The sequence below is a fragment of the Chelonia mydas genome, chromosome 1, assembly GCF_015237465.2.
Source record: "Chelonia mydas isolate rCheMyd1 chromosome 1, rCheMyd1.pri.v2, whole genome shotgun sequence".
In the NCBI taxonomy this organism is placed as follows: Eukaryota; Metazoa; Chordata; order Testudines; family Cheloniidae; genus Chelonia; species Chelonia mydas.
In genome coordinates, this window is record NC_057849.1 from 110,053,171 (window position 1) to 110,077,818 (window position 24,648).

The 24,648-nt window shown below is 43.3% G+C and overlaps 1 protein-coding gene across 2 annotated transcripts in view; it reads right to left on the minus strand.

The window, feature by feature from the left end:
• RASA3 (RAS p21 protein activator 3) overlaps positions 1-24,648 on the minus strand; it is a 254,071-nt gene that overhangs the window by 70,346 nt on the left and 159,077 nt on the right. For both annotated transcript variants that reach the window (XM_037897369.1, XM_037897364.2), the window contains exon 4: positions 21,012-21,106. In XM_037897369.1, coding sequence (XP_037753297.1) covers positions 21,012-21,106 — 95 coding nt within the window. The remainder of the gene's footprint in view (positions 1-21,011; positions 21,107-24,648) is intronic.

Consider the following 24,648-nt stretch of genomic DNA (forward strand, 5'->3'; position numbering starts at 1 on the left):
GCATTATATAGCCAACCACAACATTCCACTTAAAAACAAAGCAAGTCTGTCACCATCTGCAATTTCAAAAATAGTTTAATTATTAGTTAACTAAATAGCTATACAGTCTCCGCAGTTTTTTTTACTAGTCAAATGAAATCAGCGGGCTAACCTCCTAATTCAACTTCAGTCCATAAAAATCTGTCCCTTACCTTACCTCTGTATATTACAGTAATTGAGCAATACAGGTTTGAGTGACTAACCTGAGACTAAAAATATTTTATTTCAGTTTTATCTAATTTTAATGTTTTAAAGTTTAAGCACAGATTCTGCACCTCACCAGTCAAGAATAATATCACATTTGTGTATGATAACTGGATACGTCTAAACCCTATGTTTTCAAAATTATGAACCTGCATGCGCTAAAATTTATAATCTATTATAAATTGCAAAAGAAGAAGAGGTACTAGGCAGGGCAACTAAACAAAAATACAAAGGCCAAGTACATTAGTAGTTTTTAAATCATCTATCACCACAAAGTTTTCCAGTCATTACAGTTACAATGTTAGTTATACAGCACCCTAACGCAGGTCAAAAATGTACTTTCCCATAATATATAATCATATAAGCAAGCACTCATCTCAGTAACCTTTACTATGTCTTTAAACATGAGCCTATGGTTTTATTGAAGAAAATTCAGCGGCTGTCTTTACTGTGTGTACAATAAAGTGGAAAATGTTGGATGATTTGGCCTGTCTTGCTGACATCACGTAACTGGCCAGTCATTAATTTGAATTCAACCCGGCCAAAGCTGAGCACTTGATCTTTCACCTCCAAAGACCTTCCTTTCACTCCATTCTTCGTTATCATGGAGACTACCACCATCCTTCCTCTTAGTACCTCAGGCCTGTAAACTGGGAGTCATCTTTGACTCAGACCTCTCTCTTGATTCACACATCCAGGCTGTATCGAAATCTTGTTGCTTCGTCCTTCATGAGACCTCCAAGATTTGACCTTTTTTCTCTGTCCACACCACTAAAAATTGTGCTCAGGACCTCACCTGCCATTATGACTACTGTAACCTTCCACTCTTTGACCCTGATGCCTACAAACATGCCCCTCCCTCAAGAAGCTTCTGCGGCTGCTAAAATCTTCATGGATTGTCATTCTGACACTCATCCCCCTTCTTGCTTCCTCACCCACTGGCTCCTCTTACTCCACAAATAGAAGCTTCTTGTCTTTGTCTTTAAGGCCCTTCACACGTTAGCCCCATTTTACCTACTTGATCTATTGTTTTATTGTGACTGTGGATCCCGCCTTCACTCTGTCAAGTACCCAACCTTCAACATCAACATCCTCCAATCAGTTTCTCCATCAGAAAGTACAGAAGAGTCTCCGAACCCCAAGCCAACCCTTATTAGCAGGAAAAAATTCCTGCAAAAATCTGCAAAGTCATTACTTTAACCTCCTTTAAAATCCTTCCTTAAGACTCAATTGTGCCACAGTGCCCATAAAACACATAGATGACAATGGCTATACAAGTAATGAGCTTCTTGTATGACAGTTTTCTTGCTTTACTGTTACCTTGTTCTCCATTCCCCATTTGTTTCATTTATATGTTGTGGTTTGTCACAATTTAGATTGTGAGCTCTCTGCCTCTTTACCAGGTGCTTGTACAGTGAGTAGCACAGTCAGGCCACAATCCTTTGTTGGTGCTTTATGTGCTACCTCAGTACAAAATTAATAGCAACAATAAACAGCAATAAGTTATCTTTAAAGGAATTAAGAGTACGAGAGAACATGACCCTTCCACAGAAAATCTCAATATGTTTAATTTATGTTTTTACAGAAATATTTCTTGTTTCAGAGTAGCAGCCGTGTTAGTCGGTATCCGCAAAAAGAAAAGGAGTACTTGTGGCATCTTAGAGACTAACAAATTCATTTGAGCATAAGCTTTCGTGAGCTACAGCTCACATTCATCAGATACATGTAGTGGAAAATACAGTGGGGAGATTTTATATACACTGAGAACATGAAACAATGGGTGTTACCATACACACTGTAACGAGAGTGATCAGGTAAGGTGAGCTATTACCAGCAGGAGAGCGGCGGGGGGTGGGAATTCTCCAACACATCATCAAGGATCTACAACCTACCCTGAAGGACGACCCATCACTCTCACAGATCTTGGGAGACAGGCCAGTCCTTGCTTAAAGACAGCCCCCCAACCTGAAGCAAATACTCACCAGCAACCACACACCACACAACAAAAACACTAACCCAGGAACCTATCCTTGCAACAAAGCCCGTTGCCAGCTGTGTCCACATATCTATTCAGGGGACATCATCATAGGGCCTAATCACATCAGCCACACTATCAGAGGCTCGTTCACCTGCACATCTACCAATGTGATATATGCCATCATGTGCCAACAATGCCCCTCTGCCATGTACATTGGTGAAACTGGACAGTCTCTACGTAAAAGAATAAATGGACACAAATCAGAGGTCAAGAATTATAACATTCAAAAACCAGTCGGAGAACACTTCAATCCCTTTGGTCACTCGATTACAGACCTAAAAGTGGCAATTCTTCAACAAAAAAACTTCAAAAACAGACTCCAACGAGAGACTGCTGAATTGGAATTAATTTGCAAACTGGATACAATTCACTTAGGCTTGAATAAAGACTGGGAGTGGATGTGTCATTACACAAAGTAAAACTATTTCCCCATGTTTATTCCCCCCTCCCATCCCCCACTGTTCCTCACATGTTCTTGTCAACTGCTGGAAATGGCCCACCTTGATTATCACTACAAAAGCTACCCCCCCACCCCCCGCTCTCCTGCTGGTAATAGTTCACCTTACCTGATCACTCTCGTTACAGTGTGTATGGTAACACCCATTGTTTCATGTTCTCTGTGTATATAAAATCTCCCCATTGTATTTTCCACTACATGCAGCAGATGAAGTGAGCTGTAGCTCATGAGAGCTTATGCTCAAATAAATTTGTTAGTTTCTAAGGTGCCACAAGTACTCCTTTTCTTTTTGAGAAATATTTCTGGTAACCTCAGGCACTGCTGAGACTGGTCTCTGAACAGAAAGAACAGAATTCTTCAAAATGTGCAAGTGAACATGAACGGGATGAGAGGTTTATTTACTGTGGTGTTTCAAAACGTCAAAAAGTCTGAATTCCACAAGTAAGATGGCAGCTTTCTATTTTAGAAATTTTTAACTTTTAATAGTTGACTCAAAGTTAATAGCAATTTACATATTTCCCCCACTTCTATGAAATTTTAATAAACTAAACTACAGTCTCTTTAAGAAGAAAAGACCCCAAAAGTTGTATTAGCTCTTCCTTGTTTTTCTTTTCTAAAGAATTAGAAAAAATCAGACATTTGAAGAGTGACAAGCCTTTGGAAAGCAGCTCAAAGGTCATGGCATCACTGAAGCTGGCAGCCCTGTGATTATTGCCAGAATACCTCATTACTTCCAGTTACCAAGCTCAGGTGTGGGTGTGTACCTTAATGTGAAGCTGTGCTAATATGCTTGGCTGTTTAATTCATAGAAATACAGCTCCTGTGTAAACAGCATGCTTTCCCCCATGTCAATTATGCCCTTAAGCAAAACACAAGGACCCATCTGAATTAATTGACTCATGAGCACTGCCATTTAGCCGGCCTGCAGAGTATTGGATAATGCATTTCTCTTAAAGAGAAGACACAATTTTTGCTGCAAATTCATGTTATAATCCAGCCATATTATAATCCATAATAGTTAAAAAGGGGTGTAAATCACCAGTTAAAAAATATATTTAAGCCACTGAAGAATCAGAAAATTGCCATCTTGCTTGTCTCCTGACAATTTATAGACAAAGGAAGTGCTATTATTAGGATGGTAGTATCGAGAGGCCCAGTTGTACTAGGTGGACAAACAAACAAAGACAGCCCTTACAGTCAATATAGACCAGGCAGAAAGCATGGAAGAAAAGAGGCATTTATTCTCCTTTTACAGAGTAGGAATTAAGGCTCCGAGAAATTAACTGTCTTGCTCAAGTTGACACAGAATATTTAAGGCAGAGCCAGGAACCAAATTCAGATATTCCACATCCCTGTCCAGTGACGTCACCACAAGTCTACCCTTCCTCTCAAGTTCTATTCAGTGAACAATTATACATGGAAATTTAGAGGCTTGGACAGTTCTGAAGTTGATTATATTAGTCACTGAATACATTTGTACAGAAAATATTCCAGGCCACTCTGTTCCTGGAAACCAGTACATTTACTAATATACCCTTTACCAGCCCTTAGAAATACTGTTTTGCTGAACAGGTGGAAATGGAACACATGTTCATTTAGCTGCTGATCAGCACTTCATTTTTCACAAACAATGGAATGGTCTGGAATGCCATAATGAGACCAACTGGGTCTCATGTCTCAATTCTTCATTCAAAAAAACTGTCAGCAGATTGAGCTTCTTGTAGGGAAGCAGCAGCAGCGATGACAGGACTCAAATAGAAATCAGTAATATTCAGAGTTGTGGAAGTAAAAAATAGTGGTATCGCTAAAAGAGCACAAAATATTACATTGTATAACCACTCTTTGTAAAGATCCATTACATTATTTAAAGATCAAATTCTGCTCTTGTTTACATGTGCACAGCTCTCGCTGGATAACACAACAGGAGTTGTGTGTACTTATTCAAAGGCAGAATTTTACTTTACGTTATTAGAACTAATCACTTCAGTTTTTCCTCTATGGGACAGCCTAAATTCCATAAACTTGTAAAGCAAAAAATAGAACAAGGTACTGTTTTTAAATGACTCTGGTAAAACCTTTCATTGACCATTTTAATTCAGCTGGAAATGTAACTGTTAGTTACTACAGACTGAGAAATATCAAAAGACAGATGTAAAGCAACCAAAATTATATACTTATGCATCTTATGTTTCCAGCAGTTGTAAATTTGTGGTTTAATTTTAAATACAGTATGTAAAAAGGAAAAAAAAAACACATAAACCACAGTTTATCCTATAAATAATCTTCTACTGCAAAGCTGAGCCCTACTAGCTTGGGCTTCTTCTACCAGCTGAAATGAAATGGTGAGACCCCATAATAAACATCCCCAGAACCATCATTCATTTTTCAGAGCTAAATATCATAGGGACAATTACCAGTGGATTTTCCTAGGTTAGATTATGTGCTATCAGAATTTGGCTCCTAACATACAATGGTCAAGCACAGACTATAAAACGTCTAAGCTAACTCAAACATGGAACTGCGTTTTGCTTTTACTTACTGTGATTGTTAAGGCAAGAGTTAAAAATCATTGATGAACAAGAAAAACCTCTGGGCCACACCTGGACTCTTGTGAACAAAGGACTCGGACATATGCCTAATTGAAAAATGGGAGCCAACCTACTGAAGCCTGAAAAGCACCAGTCTAAAGAAAGTCATTGTCTAGTGCTTCACCAATAGTGTTTGTGTTGCTGTGGCCTACTTTAAAAGTATATTTTGGAAAAAAAAATTAGACCGAAAGAATGAATGTTCAGATGATCACTGTTAATTTTAAACAAAAATATTGGATAACATTTTCAAACATGGGTGCCCAAAGTTAAATATGGATTTAAACGCCTAACACTGAACACTCATGTTTGAAAATTTTCTCATTATCTATCCATATATAGAAGGCGAAGAGGAGCAGCTAAGGGGAGTTTTGTGAGAGAGTTCTCCAGGTCAAGGAGGAGCGACTATGTGGCCCTTCGTATGAGTTTGTCACATGCTTGCTGCTTGACTGAAGTATATAATGTGGTCTGTTTGTTTGGGGGCTGTGTGCTAAGCCTAGCAGCCTGCTAAGCAAGGCTGAGAATTTCTTAACAAGGCTTTGATCCCCTTAACCAGGGAGCGGGAGCTACACAGGGAGAAGAGGAGTTTAAAAAGCCAGCTCCTAAGTGACCAGAGGAGTTTTGCGAGGGAGTTTAGAGAGGGAGTGGGAGAGAGCTAGATACACTTGATTAACATTCTCTAAACTTAGAGCAATAAATTACACCCCCCCCCCCCGCTCAAAAGTAATACAGAGGGAAAAAACCCAACAAACAAACCTGCAGGAGTAAAAAGACTGCAGGCAGAAGTCCAGCAGCAGAGTGGGGCTATCTAGTTTATTGCACTGAATGCAACATGCATGATTTCCAGCCTTGTGAGCAGGTGGTATATGTGTGCATTTGGTGCAAGGAGCTCATGGCCCTCATAGACTGAGTGTGGGCTCTGGAGACCTGAATGGCTGCACTGGAGGAGCTCTGGGAGACTGATCAATGTACATAGAGGAGACTTTCCAGGATACAGTAGAGTGGTCTCACCCTGAGTCTGGGAGCCTCTGTGCTGTTGAGGAGGATAGAAGTCTCAGGGAAGAAGAACATCAAAGTGGAGTGGAGGGAAATGATTCCATAGTTGGATCCCTCCCTACAGATGATATCATGGTATCCTCTCACACTTAGGATACTTCTCCATGGGAGGGAACCCCAGTTATTAGGAAGAGACAAGTAATAGTAATGGGGGATTCGATCATTAGAAATATAGATAGCTGGGTTTGTGATGACCGGAAGAACTGCATGGTGAATTGCCTACTGGCAGCGAAGGTTGTGGATCTCTTCAGACACCTAGATAGGCTTATGGGTAGTGCTGGGGAAGAGCCAGTGCCCGTGGTACATATACCAGTGACACAGGGAAAGGTAGGACAGAGATCCTAGAGGCCAAATTTAGGCTGCTAGGTAAGAGATTGAAGTCCAGGACCTCCATGGTAACATTCTCTGAAATGTTTCCAGTTCCAAGTGCCGGGGCAGTTAGACAGACAGAACCGCAGGGTCTCAATGTATGGATGAGATGATGGTGGAGGGAGAAGGGGTTTAGATTTATTAGGAACTAGGGAACCTTTTGGGAAAGGAGGAGCCTATACAGAAATAATGGGCTCCACCTAAACCAAAATGGAACCAGATTGCTGGCATGTAAAATTACAAAGGTTGTAGAGCAGTTTTTAAACTAAGGGCTGGGGGAAAGCCGACAGGTGCAGGTGAGCAAACGGTTTAGACAGAGAGATCCCGTAGGGAAGGCTCTATTAACGGAGATTCTCTATATCCTTTCCTGCTTACTAGGATGGAAGTTGACAAAGTACAGGTAGGAACTGAAAAGAGAACAGTCGAATGAAAAAGTCCCATGTGATTACCTCACATAATGGCAGACAGCTAAAAAGTGACAAATTTTATAAGTGCTTATATACAAATGCAAGAAGTCTAAATACTAAAATGGGTGAACTTGAGTGCCTGGTATTAAATGAGGCTATTGGTATAACAGGCACCACAGAAACTTGATGGAACTATGATAATCAGTGGAACACAGCAGTACTGAACCAGGGTACAAAATATATAGGAATGACAGAATAGGCTGTGCTCGTGGGGGAATGGCACTACACATGAAAGAAAGCATAGCATCAAATAAGGTAAATATCTTAAATGAATCAAACCGTACCACAGAATCTCTATGGATAGAAATTACATGCTTGAATAATAAGAATATAGTAGTAGGGATATATTACTTATAATCTGACCAGGATGTCTGTTAGTCTATAAGGTGCCACAGGACTCTTTGCCGCTTTTACAGATCCAGACTAACAGGACTACCCCTCTGATACCTGACCAGGATGGTGGTGGTGTTTGTGAAATACTGCAGGAGATTAAAGTCGCTATACAAATAGAAAACTTAATAATAATGGGGCTTTTCAACTATCCAAACACAAGGAGAGAGAGAGACTCAGAACAAGTTATTCCACACTTGACTTTCCAAATGTGGATTTTAGGATCTGCTATGTGCTATTGTTTGGATCCTACTACTTTGAAACCTGGTGTGCATCTTTCTGGGATGTGCCTGTCTCCAGAAACTGCTGGAATTAAAGAACAAATGGCTAAGGACTCATGTAAGTAGCAGTTTTGAAAAAGTTTCTAAATCTCTCTCTCTCTTTATGTACTTATATGACTTCCATTATCACGGTAACCGCACTGCACAATCTTTAATAGATTTAATCCTCCAACACCTCTGTGTGGTAGGGGAGTACTATTATCCCGATTTGTAAAACTGAGGTGCAGGGAGACTAAGCAATTTGTCTAAAGTCACACAAGAAATCTGCGCTGGAGTGGGGAACTGAACTTCGGTCTCCCGATTCCCTGGCTAGCACACTAAATACTGAACTCATCCTGCCTCCCTAAATAGATAATATAAAGGCATGCACAGTCTAACCTCTTGGAATATAAAATATTGACAGGTTTTCAGAATCTTGCAATATACCTTTAAACCACCACTTAATACCCCTATTATGGGCCAGACCACTGGTAGAGAGAAATTTCTGGTACTTTTGATATCCCAGAGTACCAAATTCTGTGCTGTCACAGCAATTACAACCTAAAGAATTTTTAGAAAAGCACATTTAGAATTTATCAATTGAATGCCTCATTACAGATGCTATTTGGGAGATTGAGCTGTAACTGTACAATTTAATTAATTTTCCAAAAGCCTTCATACTTCATTTTTAGGCAAGGGAGATATTTGGGGCTAGACTGCACTGACAAGTTGCCCCTTTAATTTCTTGTGTTCTTACTTCTCTATATGCAGAAATTTCCACTTCATAAAATATAATGGAAGGCACTTTATAAATATCATTGGCCACAGAAACTTGGCTCACTATAGGGATCTAAACTATTTTTGTCTGCATGTCTTCTTTCCCAAACTTCGGTGCCTGGCAGTGGAAACAAACTAGTTAAGCAGAGAGTTGCTCAGGGGTCAACCACATGCAGTTCCCTCTTCTGAGAAAAAAAAGTTAAATCAGTTCAGCTGTGCGAGTGAGAGAAAACAAGGGAAGAGCCAAAGGGGACAAACTCCTCCCTGACTTTCAGAATATCAGAAGAGAGCCACTGATACAGTGTTTTGTCCAGAACTCAGCCGAGAGCTCCACAAAGAAACAAAAAGAGTATCTCTGGTATGGACAGAAGAATGACCGAATATCAAACATTCCATTTTGTTTTCAGAATTCCCATAATTAGCACGGCCACTGCCACCAGAGGCTTTGAAACTGGACTCCAGTTTACCACAACCAGGCGTGCAACCATAGCCAAACATTTTCTCCTGTTGGAGCTCACCAGCCTGAGCTAATAGTCTGTCTTGGGCGGGTCATTTGATTAGATGAGGACTCCACTTCCAGTCCCTAGCTATTTCATAACTGAACTTATGGTTGAACTGCACCCACAAAATAAAATATTGGGACATAATTTGGGATGCAAAGGAGATCTTACTATATGGCCTACATCATATACAGCAGGTCTGTAACAAAACAAATCCAGCCTGTTGAGGGTGCAGGCACACACGCTGTAGCACACTTCATTATGGAATTAGAGATGCTGGGCATCTTGCGGAGATCTGGTTGGTCTCCAAATGTACAATTTAATAGATAAGAATAAGATATTTCCCAATTGCAAAGAAACTGCAAAACATCTTCAAATAGCACAATGTTAGCTTTCCTGTTTCCTGTTTTTCTTAAGGAAGAGGAATAGCATCTCAATACATTCAGATCCTGCCAATAGATGTGTTTTCCTTTTAGTTAAATATTTGTACATGGTACCGTGATGAACTGGGCATATGTCTATAGAATTTATGGAATCTGCGCAAGATTATGAACCTTTGCGCCTGTCAGGCTGCAAACTCCATTTGGAACGTGCAGCCTTTTGCCTTCTCTCTCTCGCTGGTCTGTATGGTATCCATGGCTGGTGGCAAAAGAACAATAATAGAGGGCAGATGACTCTTGAACACCCAATCGTTGGAAATCTACTCACTGTAGACAAAAGATTGGTCCTTGCCCAGAAAAACAGGGTATGCAGGGGAAAGTCGTCTTGGCAACAAACTCAACTGACAGAGTTTCTGCTCATATGGAGAAAATGGCAAGGGTGCCACCTGACACATGGGGGCTAAAGGTTTTAAAAGGGCAGAGGCTAGTCTGCTTTGGGGTCCATTTTCTCATGAGGGAGAGACCACGTGACAGCCTGCCTGAGGCAGGAGACACCCTGCCTCCCTACATTTCTGGGCTCAAGATGGTTCGTCAAGAGTTCACAAGGAAAGAGTGAGATAGAAAATGAGGGATGTTGCAGTTTCAGATAGTTATTGTTTTGTATGATCTGTACTTAAGAGCATAAAGATGTTAAGACTGGGCAAAGTGTGCGTTTTGACTACATCACAACTTCTGTGTGCCCCAGAGAGACTTAAACTGTAACCAGAAGCTTCACATCGGGTGGCGCTCTGGGAGAGGGGCATGTTTAAGTACCAGGAAATCTGAAGGATCAAGTGCTGCGTCCAGACAGGCTAGCGTCTGGACAGGAGGTTCTGACACTTGGAGGGAGTGCCAGATAGGTCTGCACTATGCAAGTGTGCCTAGAGACCCCAAGATTAGGGCAGTGGCTGGACTCCAGGAGCTTGAAACGCCCCTCACAGCAGCACTGGTAGGAAGTTAGGAAGGGGCTCTCCCTAGGATAATGGACAGGTACGTAATGAGGACTTTAGCGCCTGGTTTTCATTTCCAAGACAGACCATTCTTCAGACATAAAATTCAAGTATTCTATTTTGAAACAATGGAAATTTCTTATCAAGAACAGGTGCTTCTCATTACACACCATGCTTCAGTCTATCTTGTAAAAAGTAAAAAACAGACCAGAAAAATAAAATTGCTGTTCAGTGCTTAGAAGTTTGAGTGCAAATCTGGACAGACAGAAGTCTTGTCACAATGAAGGATCTAGTCACTAACTGGTTCCATTTCCCTGGTTCTCTTACACAATCTAGTTCTGTGAAATTTACTCTTGGTGAGCATATAACTCAGAGTCATCCTGCAACTGCATCAAAACATATTTCTTATCTCTTCAAAACAACTAAAAGAGAGAAACCTGAAAGCCACTTCTGAGAGATGAAAGGGTCACACCCATTTATTTCCGGTGCGGTGGAAAGAAAGTTAATATAAAACTGGAAACAGCTTCTTCTTTTTCTAATTTTTGAATAGCCTGTGGTTATAATATATTGCACATGCAGGCATTTTGAAACTTGCCCATGATTAACTTTGCTGAACTTATTTACATGCACCTAGCAAAGAGGGGAGTTGAGCATAATGAATGCAGATGCTGCACAATGGGCTCGTTATTTTTTAAACTAGTAATGTCTAACACAGCAGATAATTCTATATATCTTCTGAACAACACTATCATACACAATCTTTTTTAAATCAGTTTACTAGCCTTTGCTATCCTCAACTTCCACCCCAGAAGCCTAAAGAACCTTATCTCATAAATCAGAGCCATAAAACCTTAATCCAAGCAATCTAATTTGCACATGTAAGAGAAGGTTACTTACTGTAACTGGAGGTTCTTCGATATGTGTAGTCCCTATCTGGATTTCAAATGTGGGTACACAAGTTCACCATGCGTCGGAGCCGGAACTGTTCATAGTAATGTCCATTGACCTGCATGTGTGTTGTGTGTTGACCATGTGGTGCGTCTGAGGCTCTAAGAGTCTGTGCAGATCTACGCCGCGCCAGTTTCCTCTTATCAGGAAGCAGAGGAGCCTGGAGCAGAGGGGATAGAGGGCGAGATTGGAATCCAGATAGGGACCACACATCTCGAAGAACCTCCAATTATGGAAAGTAACCTTCTCTTCTTTGAGTGACGGTCACTATGTGGATTCCAAACGTGGGAGAGTAGCGAGCAGCGGTCAGGATGGAGGCGGGCGTGAAGTCTCACCAGAAGACACAGTCTGAAGGACGGCCTGACTGACAGCAGCATCTGACGCTGAGGCAGGGGTGATGGCGTATTCGGTGGAAAAGGTGTGAACAGAAGCCCAAGGGGCTGCCTTACAAATATTACTCCAGGGAACATCTGCCAGGAAGGCGAATATTGCAGCATATGCCTGGGTAGAGTGGGCCGTGACTCTGGGAGAGAAGGTGACTCAGGAGACAGTATAGCAGTCCATGATGCAATGGGTGATCCACTTGGAGAGTCACTGTAAAGAGAGGGCATGACCCTGGCAGCACTCCGCGATGGCGATGAAGAGGAGATGTTTGGAAGGTGCAGGTGCGTTGGAGATAAAAAGCCAAAGCCGGCAAACACAGAGAGCATGGAACGCATGCTCACCGGGAGAGGTGTACAGTTTAGTGTAAAAGATCAGGAGGTGCATGCACTGGTTGAGGTGAAACAGGGAGGCCACCTTGGGGAGGAACGTGGGATAGAGGTGGAGGGAGACCTTGTCTTTGTGGAAGATGGTGAATCCACCATCGTGGCTGCGAGTTCTCTAACTCACTGTGCTGAGGTACTTGCCACAAGAAAGATCAATTTCATGGAGAGGTGGGCAAGGGAGCAGATTGCCAGGTGTTCAAAGGGTGGCTTAGTGAGGGGAGAGAGAACAAGGTTGTGGTCCCAGGAGGGGATAGGTTTATGCACGATGGGGAAAGTGTTGAGAAAGCCACGAAGGATGTGGGAGGTGGTTCGGTGCGTGAAGACACAGAAGCCATCCACAGGGGAAAGAAAGACACTCATAGTCATCAGGTGCACATGGACGGAGGAGTGGGAGAGGCCTGACTGGTGGAGGTGGAAGAGGAAGTCTAGGAGAACAGGAATAGAAGTGGAGTTGATGGAGTGATGTTGATGGCACGCCCACATAGTGAAACAATGCCACTTGGCCTGAAAACAGGCCTGAGAGGATGGGCGTCTGCTACACATAAGGATGTCACGGACTGGGGCAGAGCAGGAGTCATCTATGCGTGAACTCCATCCAAATAGTAAGCCATGAGATAGAGAGGGCCTGGGCTGGGGTGACGCAGGCAGCTGTGTGCTTACATGAGGAGATCTGGGAGGACCGGAAGAAGGACTGGCGGGTGAGCAAAGAGGTGAAGGAGATCTGTGTACCAATACTAGAGAGGCCAGGAGAGGACAATTAGAATGAGCACTGGCTGGTCACAGCAGACCTTATGCAGAACTTGGGGAAGCAAAGGGACAGATGGAAAGGCATAACAGAGGTCAGTGATCCATGGGAAGAAAAGGGCCTCGCTGAGAGCACCCCTGGAGCAAAAGAGAGGAAGTTTGTAGTTATCCAGGGTCGAAAAGAGGTCCCAGTGTGGTGTTCCCCAGAAGAGATAGCAGAGAGTGGGGTCATGGAGTTCCCACTCTTGGGTGACACGGAAGGAACAGCCGAGCATGTCCACCAGGGAGTTGCTGGTGCCTGGGAGGTGAACGGCATGCAATGTGATCCTATCCCAGAGGCACCAAGTCTCCTTGCATAGAGAGGAGAATCTGGCTCCACCCTGCTTGTTGATATAGAAAACCACAGTCATGTTGTCAGACAGTAACTGAACATGCTGCGAGTGGGGGCAGAGTAGGAGGTCTTGGCAGGGAAGACAGACAGCGCAGAGTTCTAGGATGCTGATGTGCATCCGTGCCTCCCTAAGCGACCAGAGGCCCTGAGCCATGTGACCGTCCAGATGAGCACCAATGAGTGAAGTGGTGATATGGGATAGCGGTGTATGTGAAAGGGACACTGGCTAAGACCGCTGACTGGTTGCACAACCAGGTGAGAGGTGATGGCAGAGGAAGGGATCAAGATTGGTTTGCCGAGGCTGTCTGACTGAGGATCGTAGACAGAGTGGAGCCACAGTTGAAGGCAACGCATATAGAGGCAGGCATATGGCATGATGGAAGTGCAGGCCACCATATGGCTAAGGAAGAGGAGGCACTGAAGGACTTAGGTGCAAGGACGACGATGAAGCCACGCAACGAGAGTGGTGAGAGCAGCAAAAGGGTCTGAGGGAAGAAAGGCTTGGGCTGCGACAGAGTCCAGGTGAGCCTCTATGAAAGCAAGCATGCGGGTAGGGGTGAGGACTGATTTTTCTTCCTGGATACAGATCCCCAAGGTGTCAAGGAGGGTGCGCAGGGTCCACATGGTGGTGAGGAGGTGAGCTCAGGAAGGTGACACAAGGAGCCAGTTGTCCAGGTAGGGAAACACAGAGCGACCCAGGTGATGCATGTGGGCTGCCACAACAGTGAAAACCTTCGTAAAGACACAGGGGACAGTGGTAATCCCAAAAGAGAGGACCCAGAATTGGTAGTGGGATGAGCCCATCATGAAGCTGAGGAAATTTCCTTGAGCAGGGTGGATGTCCACATGGAAATAAGGATATGAAGGATATCCTTCATATCAAGAGCCGCGAACCAGGCCCCAGGGGGAAGTGACTGGGTGCTGATGGGGAGTGTGACCATCCGGAAGCAGAATCTGTGGATGTATTAGTTCAGCAACTGAAGATCCAAAATGGGACGGACACCACCTCCCTTCTTCGGTACAAGGAAGTAAGGGGAGTAGAAACCATGGCCGTGGTAGTGCAGTGGAACAGATTCTATGGCACCCTTGTGGAGGAGGGCACATGCTTCCTCTTGAAGAAGATGGTATTGGGAGGAATCTCCTGAAAGCTCCACAGGAGGATGACAGGGCGAGAAGGAGAGGAATTCTGTGAGGTAGCCCTGATGAACAATGTCCAGCACCCAGTGATCTGAGGTAATCAGATGTGCGAAAAGGGCGAGAGGACATCTGAAAACAATCGGGTTGGGAGGAGGGTTCATGAGTCTCGGGGAAGCAGTCAAAAGGACTGTTTAGAGGATGGTTGTGGGATGGCAGAAGCGGCAGAGGCAGCAGGCTGGTGATACTGAGAAGGTTCTGGGGGACGCTGAGGATATGGCTGATAGGTGGCACAAGGGCAGGATCTGAAGGATGACCTCTGTTGCCTGCAGGTTGGGGCTGGGGCTATATACCCAATGATCGGAGGATGGCATGAGAGTAAATAAGGGAACATGGGGACTCATCAGTCTTGTCTCTACACAGTTTGTTGTTATGGAAGAGGAAGTTCTCAAGCGTAGTCTGAACCGCCTTCAGAAATCTGCTAGATTGTAGCCAGGAATCACAGCAGAGGACAACTCCTGATGCCAGAGAGCAGGACACAGTATCAGCAGCATCAACCACCACCTGGAGAGTCACCTGGGCAACCAACTTGCCTTCATCCAGAAACTGGTGGAAGTCCTGCTGCTTCTCCAGAAGGAGGAAGGCTTTGAAGTCTGCGAACCTCGAGTACAAGAGAAAGTCACACGTGGCAAGGATAGCCTGGTAGTTTGCAATTCGGAATTGGAGGCCCGGAGAAGAGTAGGCCTTGTGGTCCAGCAGGTCTAACTTCTTGGTGGCACAATTCGGGGGGAAGTAGATTTAAAATGCTGCTGTCTGGTGTGTTCAATTGTCATGTGGCCTACAAGAGAGTTAGGCGGCGGTGAGTAAAAAGAAAGTGAGTCGCTTTGGAGGGGATGAAATAATGATGTTCTGCCCACTTGGGAGTAGGAGCACAAGAAGCCAGGGGTGCCAGACTGTCTGGGCTGGCTGTAAAATGGCCTCACGAATAGGCAGGGTGCTGCAGAAAGGTCAGGGGGGCAGCAATTTGTCCAGGAACTGGTTCTGGGGGTCCTGTATGTCCTCCACAGTCAGGTTGAGGGCCGTAGCCACACGGCGAAGGAGATGGTTGATTGACAGGGTATAGATATGGATGGCGCCATAGTTCAGGACTATACGACCATGTGTGCAAGAAGGTAGAATCTAGTTTGGAGGACCACTCAAAAGCAGAAAAGGGGTCCCGGAGGGCAGAGCTGTTGGGACAGCCGGAGCTGGCGGTGTGGGGTAAACTGAAGGTAGACAGTCCAGGAGCAAGAGAGGTTCCTCCATGGAAGGGCCCGGCGAAGAGAGGCAGAGCGGAAGAGGAGGCTGAAGGAGAAGCGGTTCATCCGTGGGAGATGGCAGTCTGGGAGCAAGCGGAGGCCCGGAGCGTGGAGGGGAGCCATCATACGGTAACAATAGTTCAGCTGTCGGCGTGAGAGGGGACTGGTGTCCCAGTGTATGCAGGACCGGATGTGCAAGTTCAATCAGTCCCAGAGGAGTGGACGGAGCCAGAGTGGACGGTGGTGGACCAGTCACTGCAGCTGATGGCAGGACTGATGGAGCACGGCGTTTCGACTTATGGTCTGAGTGGGATTTCTTCGATGCCGGAGCATGCAGATCAACGTGCGACTTCTAATGAGACCAAGCACAGCTCAGGGAGGCAATGCTGCCTTTAGAGGCAGTCTTAGTTGGGGAGCCACCTTTATGCCCATGGTTGTGCGTCTTATGAGCACAATGGGTCTTGGTCAGTTGTGGTGGTGCTGTCAGTGCCGGCTGGGAAGGACCAAGATAGGTGCGCACCACTGGTGCGGAGCATCGGGCCGTTGGATCCACGGGCTCCGGATCCCGTTGTGCATGTGGGCACATTGCCTCCTCCATAAGGAACTTGCGGAGGCAAAGTTCCCTGGCTTCACTAGTTCAAGCTGGAAAGGAGCGGCAGATGGAGCAGCGGGAGGCAATATGGGCTTTACCCAAGCAGTAGAGACAACACTGGTGCTCATCACTCACAGAGAAGGAGCATGGGCATAAGGGATAGTATTTGAAGCCAGCTTGCCTGGGCATAGTCCTCGGGCTGGGGAAGGAATCCCTGCAAGGGGAGAAGTCCGACAAAGATAACCTATCTAACTAAGAACTAACGGACAACTATAAACAACTAGAGAAAAAACTATGTACAGACAATGAGTGAAGAACAGTTCTCTCAGCAAGCTAAGAGCACCGAGGAACCAAGGTTCCAACTCTGGCCACATGGTGGCAAGAAGGAACTGGAGTGGTGTTGACCCACACAGCCTCTTAAAGCCTTGGACACACCACACGGTTGATGCATAATGCACATGTGGGTCAACAGACATTACTATGAACAGTTCTGGCTCCGGTGCATGGCACGCTTGCGTACCCGCTTTTGGAATCCACACAGGGACCATCATGCAAAGCAGAAATTATTTGCACATGCAAATTTCAAAAACATTGTTTTACACAGAATAGCAGCTTCCTTGAGAGACGGTCATTGGACAGGCTGTCACATGTGCAATATTGTGAAGACACGGACAAAAAATAATACAGAATAGCACAATGCCAGCTCCAATTTGGGATGTGCTTCTGTTCAATGATAAAACACAGCTGAGGTAATTGGAGCTATTTCAGAAACAGTGGAAGAAAATCGGCTCACTGGATTAGCACTACTAGCAGTGCATCGCAGTCAGCCTCTCTCAGTAGAGAATGTGATCGACATCCTTGCACTCGCGCCCTGACACCTAGATTTTGTACTTTAATATTCTGTGTAACATGTACTAATATAGACTTTTAACCCCATACACCTTTTGTAGAGACCTCTGATATCTGGTAGGTAACATGGGCCCCTCCTTAGGAAAATTCTGGTTGCGCCTGCTGTGATTTTTGGAAGGAAGCAATTCCACTGTGAAAGACATGCTAAATGTCTGGCTCATGCATGCTACACCCTATGCATTGCCAGCTCCACAATCCCCAGCTATTGTAACAGGTTGCGAAGAAACAGTTTTTCAGAGAATGATGGCCCAGCTTTTTCATCCAGAAGACAGAACCAGTGCATGAAGCAGAGCAGCAGTGATATGCTAATCGGACAGTGGTTGTTTATTAGATGGACTGCTGTATTTTGCATCAGCTATTGCTTCTTGGTGGACATAACTTTCAATCCCAAACTCAGTGAATTGCAAAAGCCTCTGGAGACAATGAATGCATGGAGCACCATCACAAAATACAGATTCAACAGGAAGCAGCATGGCCTCCCTGCCACAGTCATTATCTGGATATTCAGGCACAACAAAGAGCCCAGCAGAACCCCACAACTGCGTGTCACCATGACAAATGGAATTCAGCAACCCTCAATTGAGGGCATTGGTATAGCTTTGGAAAATTCTTCAGAATGTTTCCTTCTTACTAACTTTAATACAGTCTTGCCTATGTTCACATAACTTTTCTTCATCCTGTTGCTCCTCTCAGGCACGGAGATATGGGGATTATCACATTGTCTACACTAGATGTGAAGCTAGATATTTCCCACACTGGAGTTCATAATGTCCCACATATTCCCCCTAAAGGTAAGGATTAGGAATAGATGTTTAATAGAAAAAGAGAAGATTGGGTCCTGAAGGACTCCGTAATTGAGCTTTCTCAAGGAAGAGCAACTGCCTACCATCATGGGTCTGAGAGAAGTGAGCTAAGTTATCTCAGTGCAATTCTGCTCACCCCGCCAGATCACTCAACAGGTCCTCATAATCATCTGGATTAGAAGATGCAGTACTAGCATGATTAGATGTCCATTGCCAGGGACAAAGACAACTCTGGAGTTTATTTCCATTGGTTCACTTTAGTACTCTGAACTTACAGAGAACCACTTTAGAAACAGAAGTTAGGACCCAGCTCCACCATGAATTTATTAGGTAATTATTTCCACAAGTTTTAAACCTAATCTATTAGGTAACAGGGCTCCCTAGGCAAGTCATGTAGACCAAACTCTTAAGAAGCATCCACTAACTTTGCTATATAAAACTGGAAAGACATGTTAAGGCCACTGACTGACAGAGGTGGGACTAGGACTCAGGAGTTCTTGATACCCAGCCCTGTGCTTAATCCACTAGATATTATGGCTCTGGGGACCATCGCCAGAATATTTAAGTGCTAGTTCACACACTAAAGGGACTTCTTGTTTGCACACTACAGGGGCTTTTTTGCATGCTTCAGTGTGAATAATTGTCCGCTGATTTCTACAACAGTTTTGAGGAGAGAGAGAAACAAAGGAAAATGAATTGCTTAAACATTTTACACATATTTTTCACCAGTTTTGTTAAACATATTCCGTACTTCATCTTCTCCCCTAACAAACGGATAAAATTAATTTTCCAAAAAGAGATACAGCTGAGACACCTACCACAAGTACAAATCAGCCTTTATTTTACTCCTTTTGTTGGACTACCTTCTCCTTACATAGTACTCACAGAGTATTTCCAAATCTGCCCACCATTGTAGTGGGGAACATAAAAATCTCTTGTAATATATTCTAACAAACCTTACATGAGACGTTTAAGCAACAGGGTAAAATTGTCCAAATGCTCATCATATTTCTGCTAGTTGTAATAACTGCTTATCACAGAAGCCAGAAACAGCTTTTAACACTTTTTTTTATAAGATACAAACAGAGGAAGTGATAAGCAGTACAAAAAAAATCACAAACAGTACATGCTTTCCAGCTAATATTATGCTCTCACTATCCTCAAACTAGAATATTTCACAACCCTTTGCTTTATTAGCTCACAACTTCAGTAACAAATTATCAGTGTTCTCCTAGAGAGTCTCCTTGGTCTAATATAGCTCCCACAGGCAAACTGCTGTCAATATTAGAGCAAAATCAACATGGCTGAGTACTATGCAAATATTGGCTCACTTCATCTGATAAATGATAAAGGAAAGTTTTCATATCCTGCAGGAAATAAACACTAATACAATCTATTGTTTTAAAACTACTGCAACAAGAGCCTTCTAGGTGAGAAGAAGAAGAAAGAAGCAAGAGTAAACAAAAGATTTCAATGCCCTTAAAAGCCTTTCTGTGATGTAGACACACAAAGGATCAATATTTTACCAGAGAATGTTACAGACTGAACTGGAACAGCAATTACGACAATGCCTTCACATCATGCTCATAACTGTAGGTTACCCAACTTTGTTTTTTTGGAATAAGCAAAACTACATATATTTTAAAGTATAGTATAAGTATGCTTCACTGCAAAGTACATACACTTAAAACACATGGCTACACAGTATACACATTCATTTTCCTGTACACAGTGTGCACACATACACGCACATGGAGATCAAAAAGCCAATATATGCCAAAAGCTATACCACACTGTGGTGTCTGAGTAGCATTTCCCCATTCCATGCATAGGAAAACACTGCAGTGTACTCAGACCGCAGTGTCTGTGGGCTCCTATGCTCATATTCATTGTTCAAAGGTAACCTACAATATTAAATTCTTATTTAAGGACAATATCTGTTATTTTAAAAATGGAATCTGGTTCAAAAGAGGTCTAGTAGACACAAAAAGGAGCCATTAGAAAGGTGTGCCTGAAATCTACAGCTGCCTGGATATCAAAGAAGTTAGAGGGATAACTTGATTTTTGCTTCTTTTTTAAAATTTTCTAAGATTCCAGCTTCTGATAGAGCACTCTCTAAATAGCATGCTTCCCCCCTCCCCACACAAACTTCTCAATACATTTTATAATGCATTTTCTGCTCCTTGTTGACCTTAACAGTTTTCCCAGGCAACAGAGAGTATGCCTAAATAGGAAATCAGTGTAACTGACAACATGTGGAAAGCTGTCAAATGCACAAAGTAAGCTGAAAATAGACAATTTTTTTTTCTTGATAACTTTCCATTTATTAAAATGGACAGCACCACCTATTATTAAGGTTGCCACCTTTCTAAGACCCAGCACAGGCAGTCTTAATTCTGGTACTTCCTAACTTTTGAGAGTTTGAATTTGCAAGCTTAATAATGTTCTTTTCACACAGTTTTTTTGTGTAATAATAATAATACTAATAATTTTAGGTGGCACTTGTAACCCTGATTTTCAAGTTGACAATGTCCCTTTAAGACTGAACAGTTATCTGTAAAACCTTCAGGATCTTTAGTATTTTGTAGCTAGCCATCCTATTTTACACTATCCCTATAGTTTATGTAGCTTTAATCATATGGTAAATTACAAAAGTCAGGGTTGAAATCAATTAAATCAATACAAAACTATATGGGTGAAATTGACTTCAATGGACCAAAATTTCACCTTATATCACCAGTTCAAAAAAAAAAAAATCCACACACACATACTTTAATTACAAATACCAATGTAACCTCAACTGAAGTCATTAATGACACTTCCATATCTGTGCCAGCTTATTTTCTGTAATTAGATGGCTCTAGAAGTTGCAATGGTGGCATTATAAAATACCTTGACAAGGGAGAAATCTCACCTGTACTTCTGAATCAGCATCAACATGCTGTAGCTGAAACCAGGTGTCTCTGTTATGGTATTTCTGGAGATCTTCCTTCTGTATAGCTACTTTTCCTGGAAACGGAATAAATCAAGAAGCATTGTTTAAAGGTATTATTTTTACACACAGATTTATTTCAATAGGACTTCAATGTAAACAGTTTTTTCAAACCAGTGATCTAATGACTATTCCCCACAATCAGAGCTATAGGGCTATGAAAGACTAGCAAGACAATGCATTACCTTTCTTTATGGCAAGAAACTTTTTCTACTTTGCATCATGAAAAACTTTGAAATTCCTTACAGCATACTCATTTAACAAGTTGAAGTATTGTACAGCATCAATCTGTTTATGACTGGGTTTACAGTAAAATACCATGATGCTACAATAAACATCTGTCAGAACCTTGAAAACCTACTGGCATTGTCCTGCCATTTTAATTTTAAAGGCAGAACTCCCCAATAATCCCAATGGAAAGTTCCAGGCATTGTAGTAGGTTTGGACTCACAACTAGATGAGTGGACATGGCATTTTACTTTATTTTTTAACAGAAAGCACTGTTGAAGCAGGGGACACCAAGTTATGACCCCTGGATTTTAATTCCAATTCTGCACTAGCTGGCTGTGTGACTCTGAACTTTACACATAGACTCTGCCATTTTACAACCTAAAAATTGGTTAAGATACAACTACCTTACTCACAAGAAGTTTGGAGGCTTAAAGTTTGCAGAGACCTAGCATTCTACTAATAGTGCGCCATCCACTTGAGGACAAGAATCATTATTCGCATGTACAGGTACACACTACTTCTAAATTTAAATCAAGGAAAATACACGCTAGCGCTACCCTTACATTTTAACTCCCACTAAAGCATATGTGACCTAACTAAAATAACAGGCTCTAATTCCATGTGTGTTATGAATTGACGTATGAGCACTAAGGTCCAGATTTTTAAAGGTTTTTGGGATTGCTGCACATGCTTAAATCTTGTTAGGCACTGAAACACTGAGTGCAGCAATGCCAAAACACCTTTAAAAATCTGGGTTTACGGCTGAAACTTTCACTTCATCCAGATGGTCATAAAGGGAGTTGTGTCAAGTACTCTCTGATAGGCAGTAAAACCTTTTTGGAGGAGGTTTATTTTGTTGTGTTTACAGAGCAGTTGTACAAAAGGAGGATTGATGGTCAGTCCCAGAAGACCATGTGATTCTCAGAGAGCAGCTTCAGGCTAGATGGTTTCCCAAGGACTGACTGATGAAGGCACAGTGAAGTGTTTTAAGTTGAGAGAAACAGATGCAAGACAGCTGCCTCTTGGTAAAAGGGCAGTGGTGTTGTACCTGAAGTTTCTGCAAAAGGGAGTTGCCTGTGTGCAGTTCATTCAAGGAATCAGGACTTGTGTACAGTTTGTAAATAAAAAAAATACACTTAGAAAAATGCCCTAATTAACTCTTTATTTTTATTTATAATTAAATCACTAATTTACCTTCCAATGGGAAACCTACCTGCAAGGCCTCTAAATCTACCATGCGTGGCAAAGGGTCAGTGATATTCCTATTGCATACAAACTAAAGCCCAAGTATCTACAGATAATATTTCCAAAGCAGGGAATAAACAAACTAATAAACTCAAGTCACTTACCTTGTTGGCACACTCTAGCTTGATTTCTTACAAGAAAACTTGAATGAGCATTTAAGTAAGTTTTATAATTCATGTTTTGAAGTATCCCCTGACCAGCATTCAGCCCTTTTCTCAGTTGCATTCAGACCCTTCCACACAGTGTTCCCTTGTTTTCTAGCTGCTCCCAAGTAGCTATGAGTTACAGCTACCACTGGCCCTCTTGTCACCAACAAGCTGCTTCCCGTGCCAGCTCCCACCCTTTTAGCCCCAATGCCTAAAGTGCCTTGCATAGGTGGCGGGTATAAGAGGCCAGGGGAGGCGACGCCGCCCCAGACAGCCAGCATGCTGCCCTTGGAGCATGCCACCACTGAAAGGGAGGGTGTCCCAGCTGGGGTCCTGCCTGCGATTCACTGCCAGGCCCCGTTACCGCTCTTCTCCTGAGGCTCTGCCTCTTCCTGTCCCAACTCCTCCTACATGGGGCCTCATGGGAGGGGGTGAAGAGGCACACATGAGTGGTGAGCAGCCTGCCAGCTGGTGGGCAGGGGAGGGGGTGAAGAGGTGCGAACAGCAGGGACGGGGGTGGAGCGTGGGCAGGGCTTCAGGGGAGGAGGCTGAGTGGGGGCGGGCCCATGGTCTGGGTGCCATCCATCTCCCCAAACAGAGGAGTCATGTGCTGCCCATGGTGCCTTGCCCTCTCTCCACAGCCAGGCTCCCCCAGATTCCTGCCTCTGGCTTTCTGCTCCTAACTAATTCTGTGCAGCCTCTGACTCATTCGTGAACTCCTCTGACCTCAGCTCAACACTTCCCCTTCCTGTCCTTAGATCAGTGTTTATCAAACTTTTGTATTGGTGACCTCTTTCACACAGCAAACCTATGAGTGCAACCCCCCTTCTAAATTAAAAACACTTTTTTTTGTATTTAACACTATTCTAAAATGCTGGAGGCAAAGCAGGGTTTGGGGGTGGAGGCTGACAGCTCGCAACCTCCCATGTAATAATCTTGTGATCCCCTGAGGGGTCCCAACCCCCCAGTCTGAGAACCCCTGTCTTAGACCCCTCTACTGGCTGGATGTTATATTGGGGATTAACACAGTGCCAAATAATGAGCCACCAAGTTCATTACAGTATTTTTATTGGATGTGCAGTGTTAATGACTCTCACTTCTCAGGACGCCAATCATGAAATTACACAAACCTACAGTGTAAGATAGCAGATATTTGAATTATTTATGGGGAATACATAGCTGGTGAAGTTACGTTATTGAGAGTGTATTTGTACAGGAATTATGGATATGTATTTTCTAGGCTTCAATTGTTATGGTCAAACAGGCAGCACCTTGGCAAACTGGCTTCTCTAATGACCATGTGAATACAGTAAATCCACAGGTGACCTCCCAAAAATGTCTTTGGCTTTTCATTTGAAATTGTTTGTTCACTTTCGCTTATGATACTCTTCTAATCCAGTGCACAAATTCTCTAGCCAGACTCTGCATGTAACAATTACCTCACAAGTAATGTCCTTGGCACGCTTTCATCAGCCAATTCCACTCATAGTCACCTTCATGTCATGGAACTTTCCCATAGAAAGCTCTCAGGCAATTTAGTTTATATCAGAATATTAACAGCACATATGCTGACACATTATACAGGCCCTAATTCTCCAACTGGATCTGTGCAGAGTTTGGACAACTTCTTTTGAGCTCCAGAAGGGCAAGCCTGCACAGATCCGATTGCAGGATCAAGGCTATAGTATGTAACTACAGTATAAATATTTTTGGACCATGGATTCATTCATCCAGCACCAAGTGGATTAATATGGAGGTACAACTGTTTTGATCAGTAAACTGAACAGTGCTACTTTGCAGCGCGCACAAATGCAATTCAAACACTGTGCTTATGTTTTTCCAGAAGTGAGGTTGAAAGGGACAGTTAGCAACAAACACAGAAGCTACATTTTCTGTCTTCTTTATTCTTTTCTCTCCCCTCTTGTGTGTATTTGTCT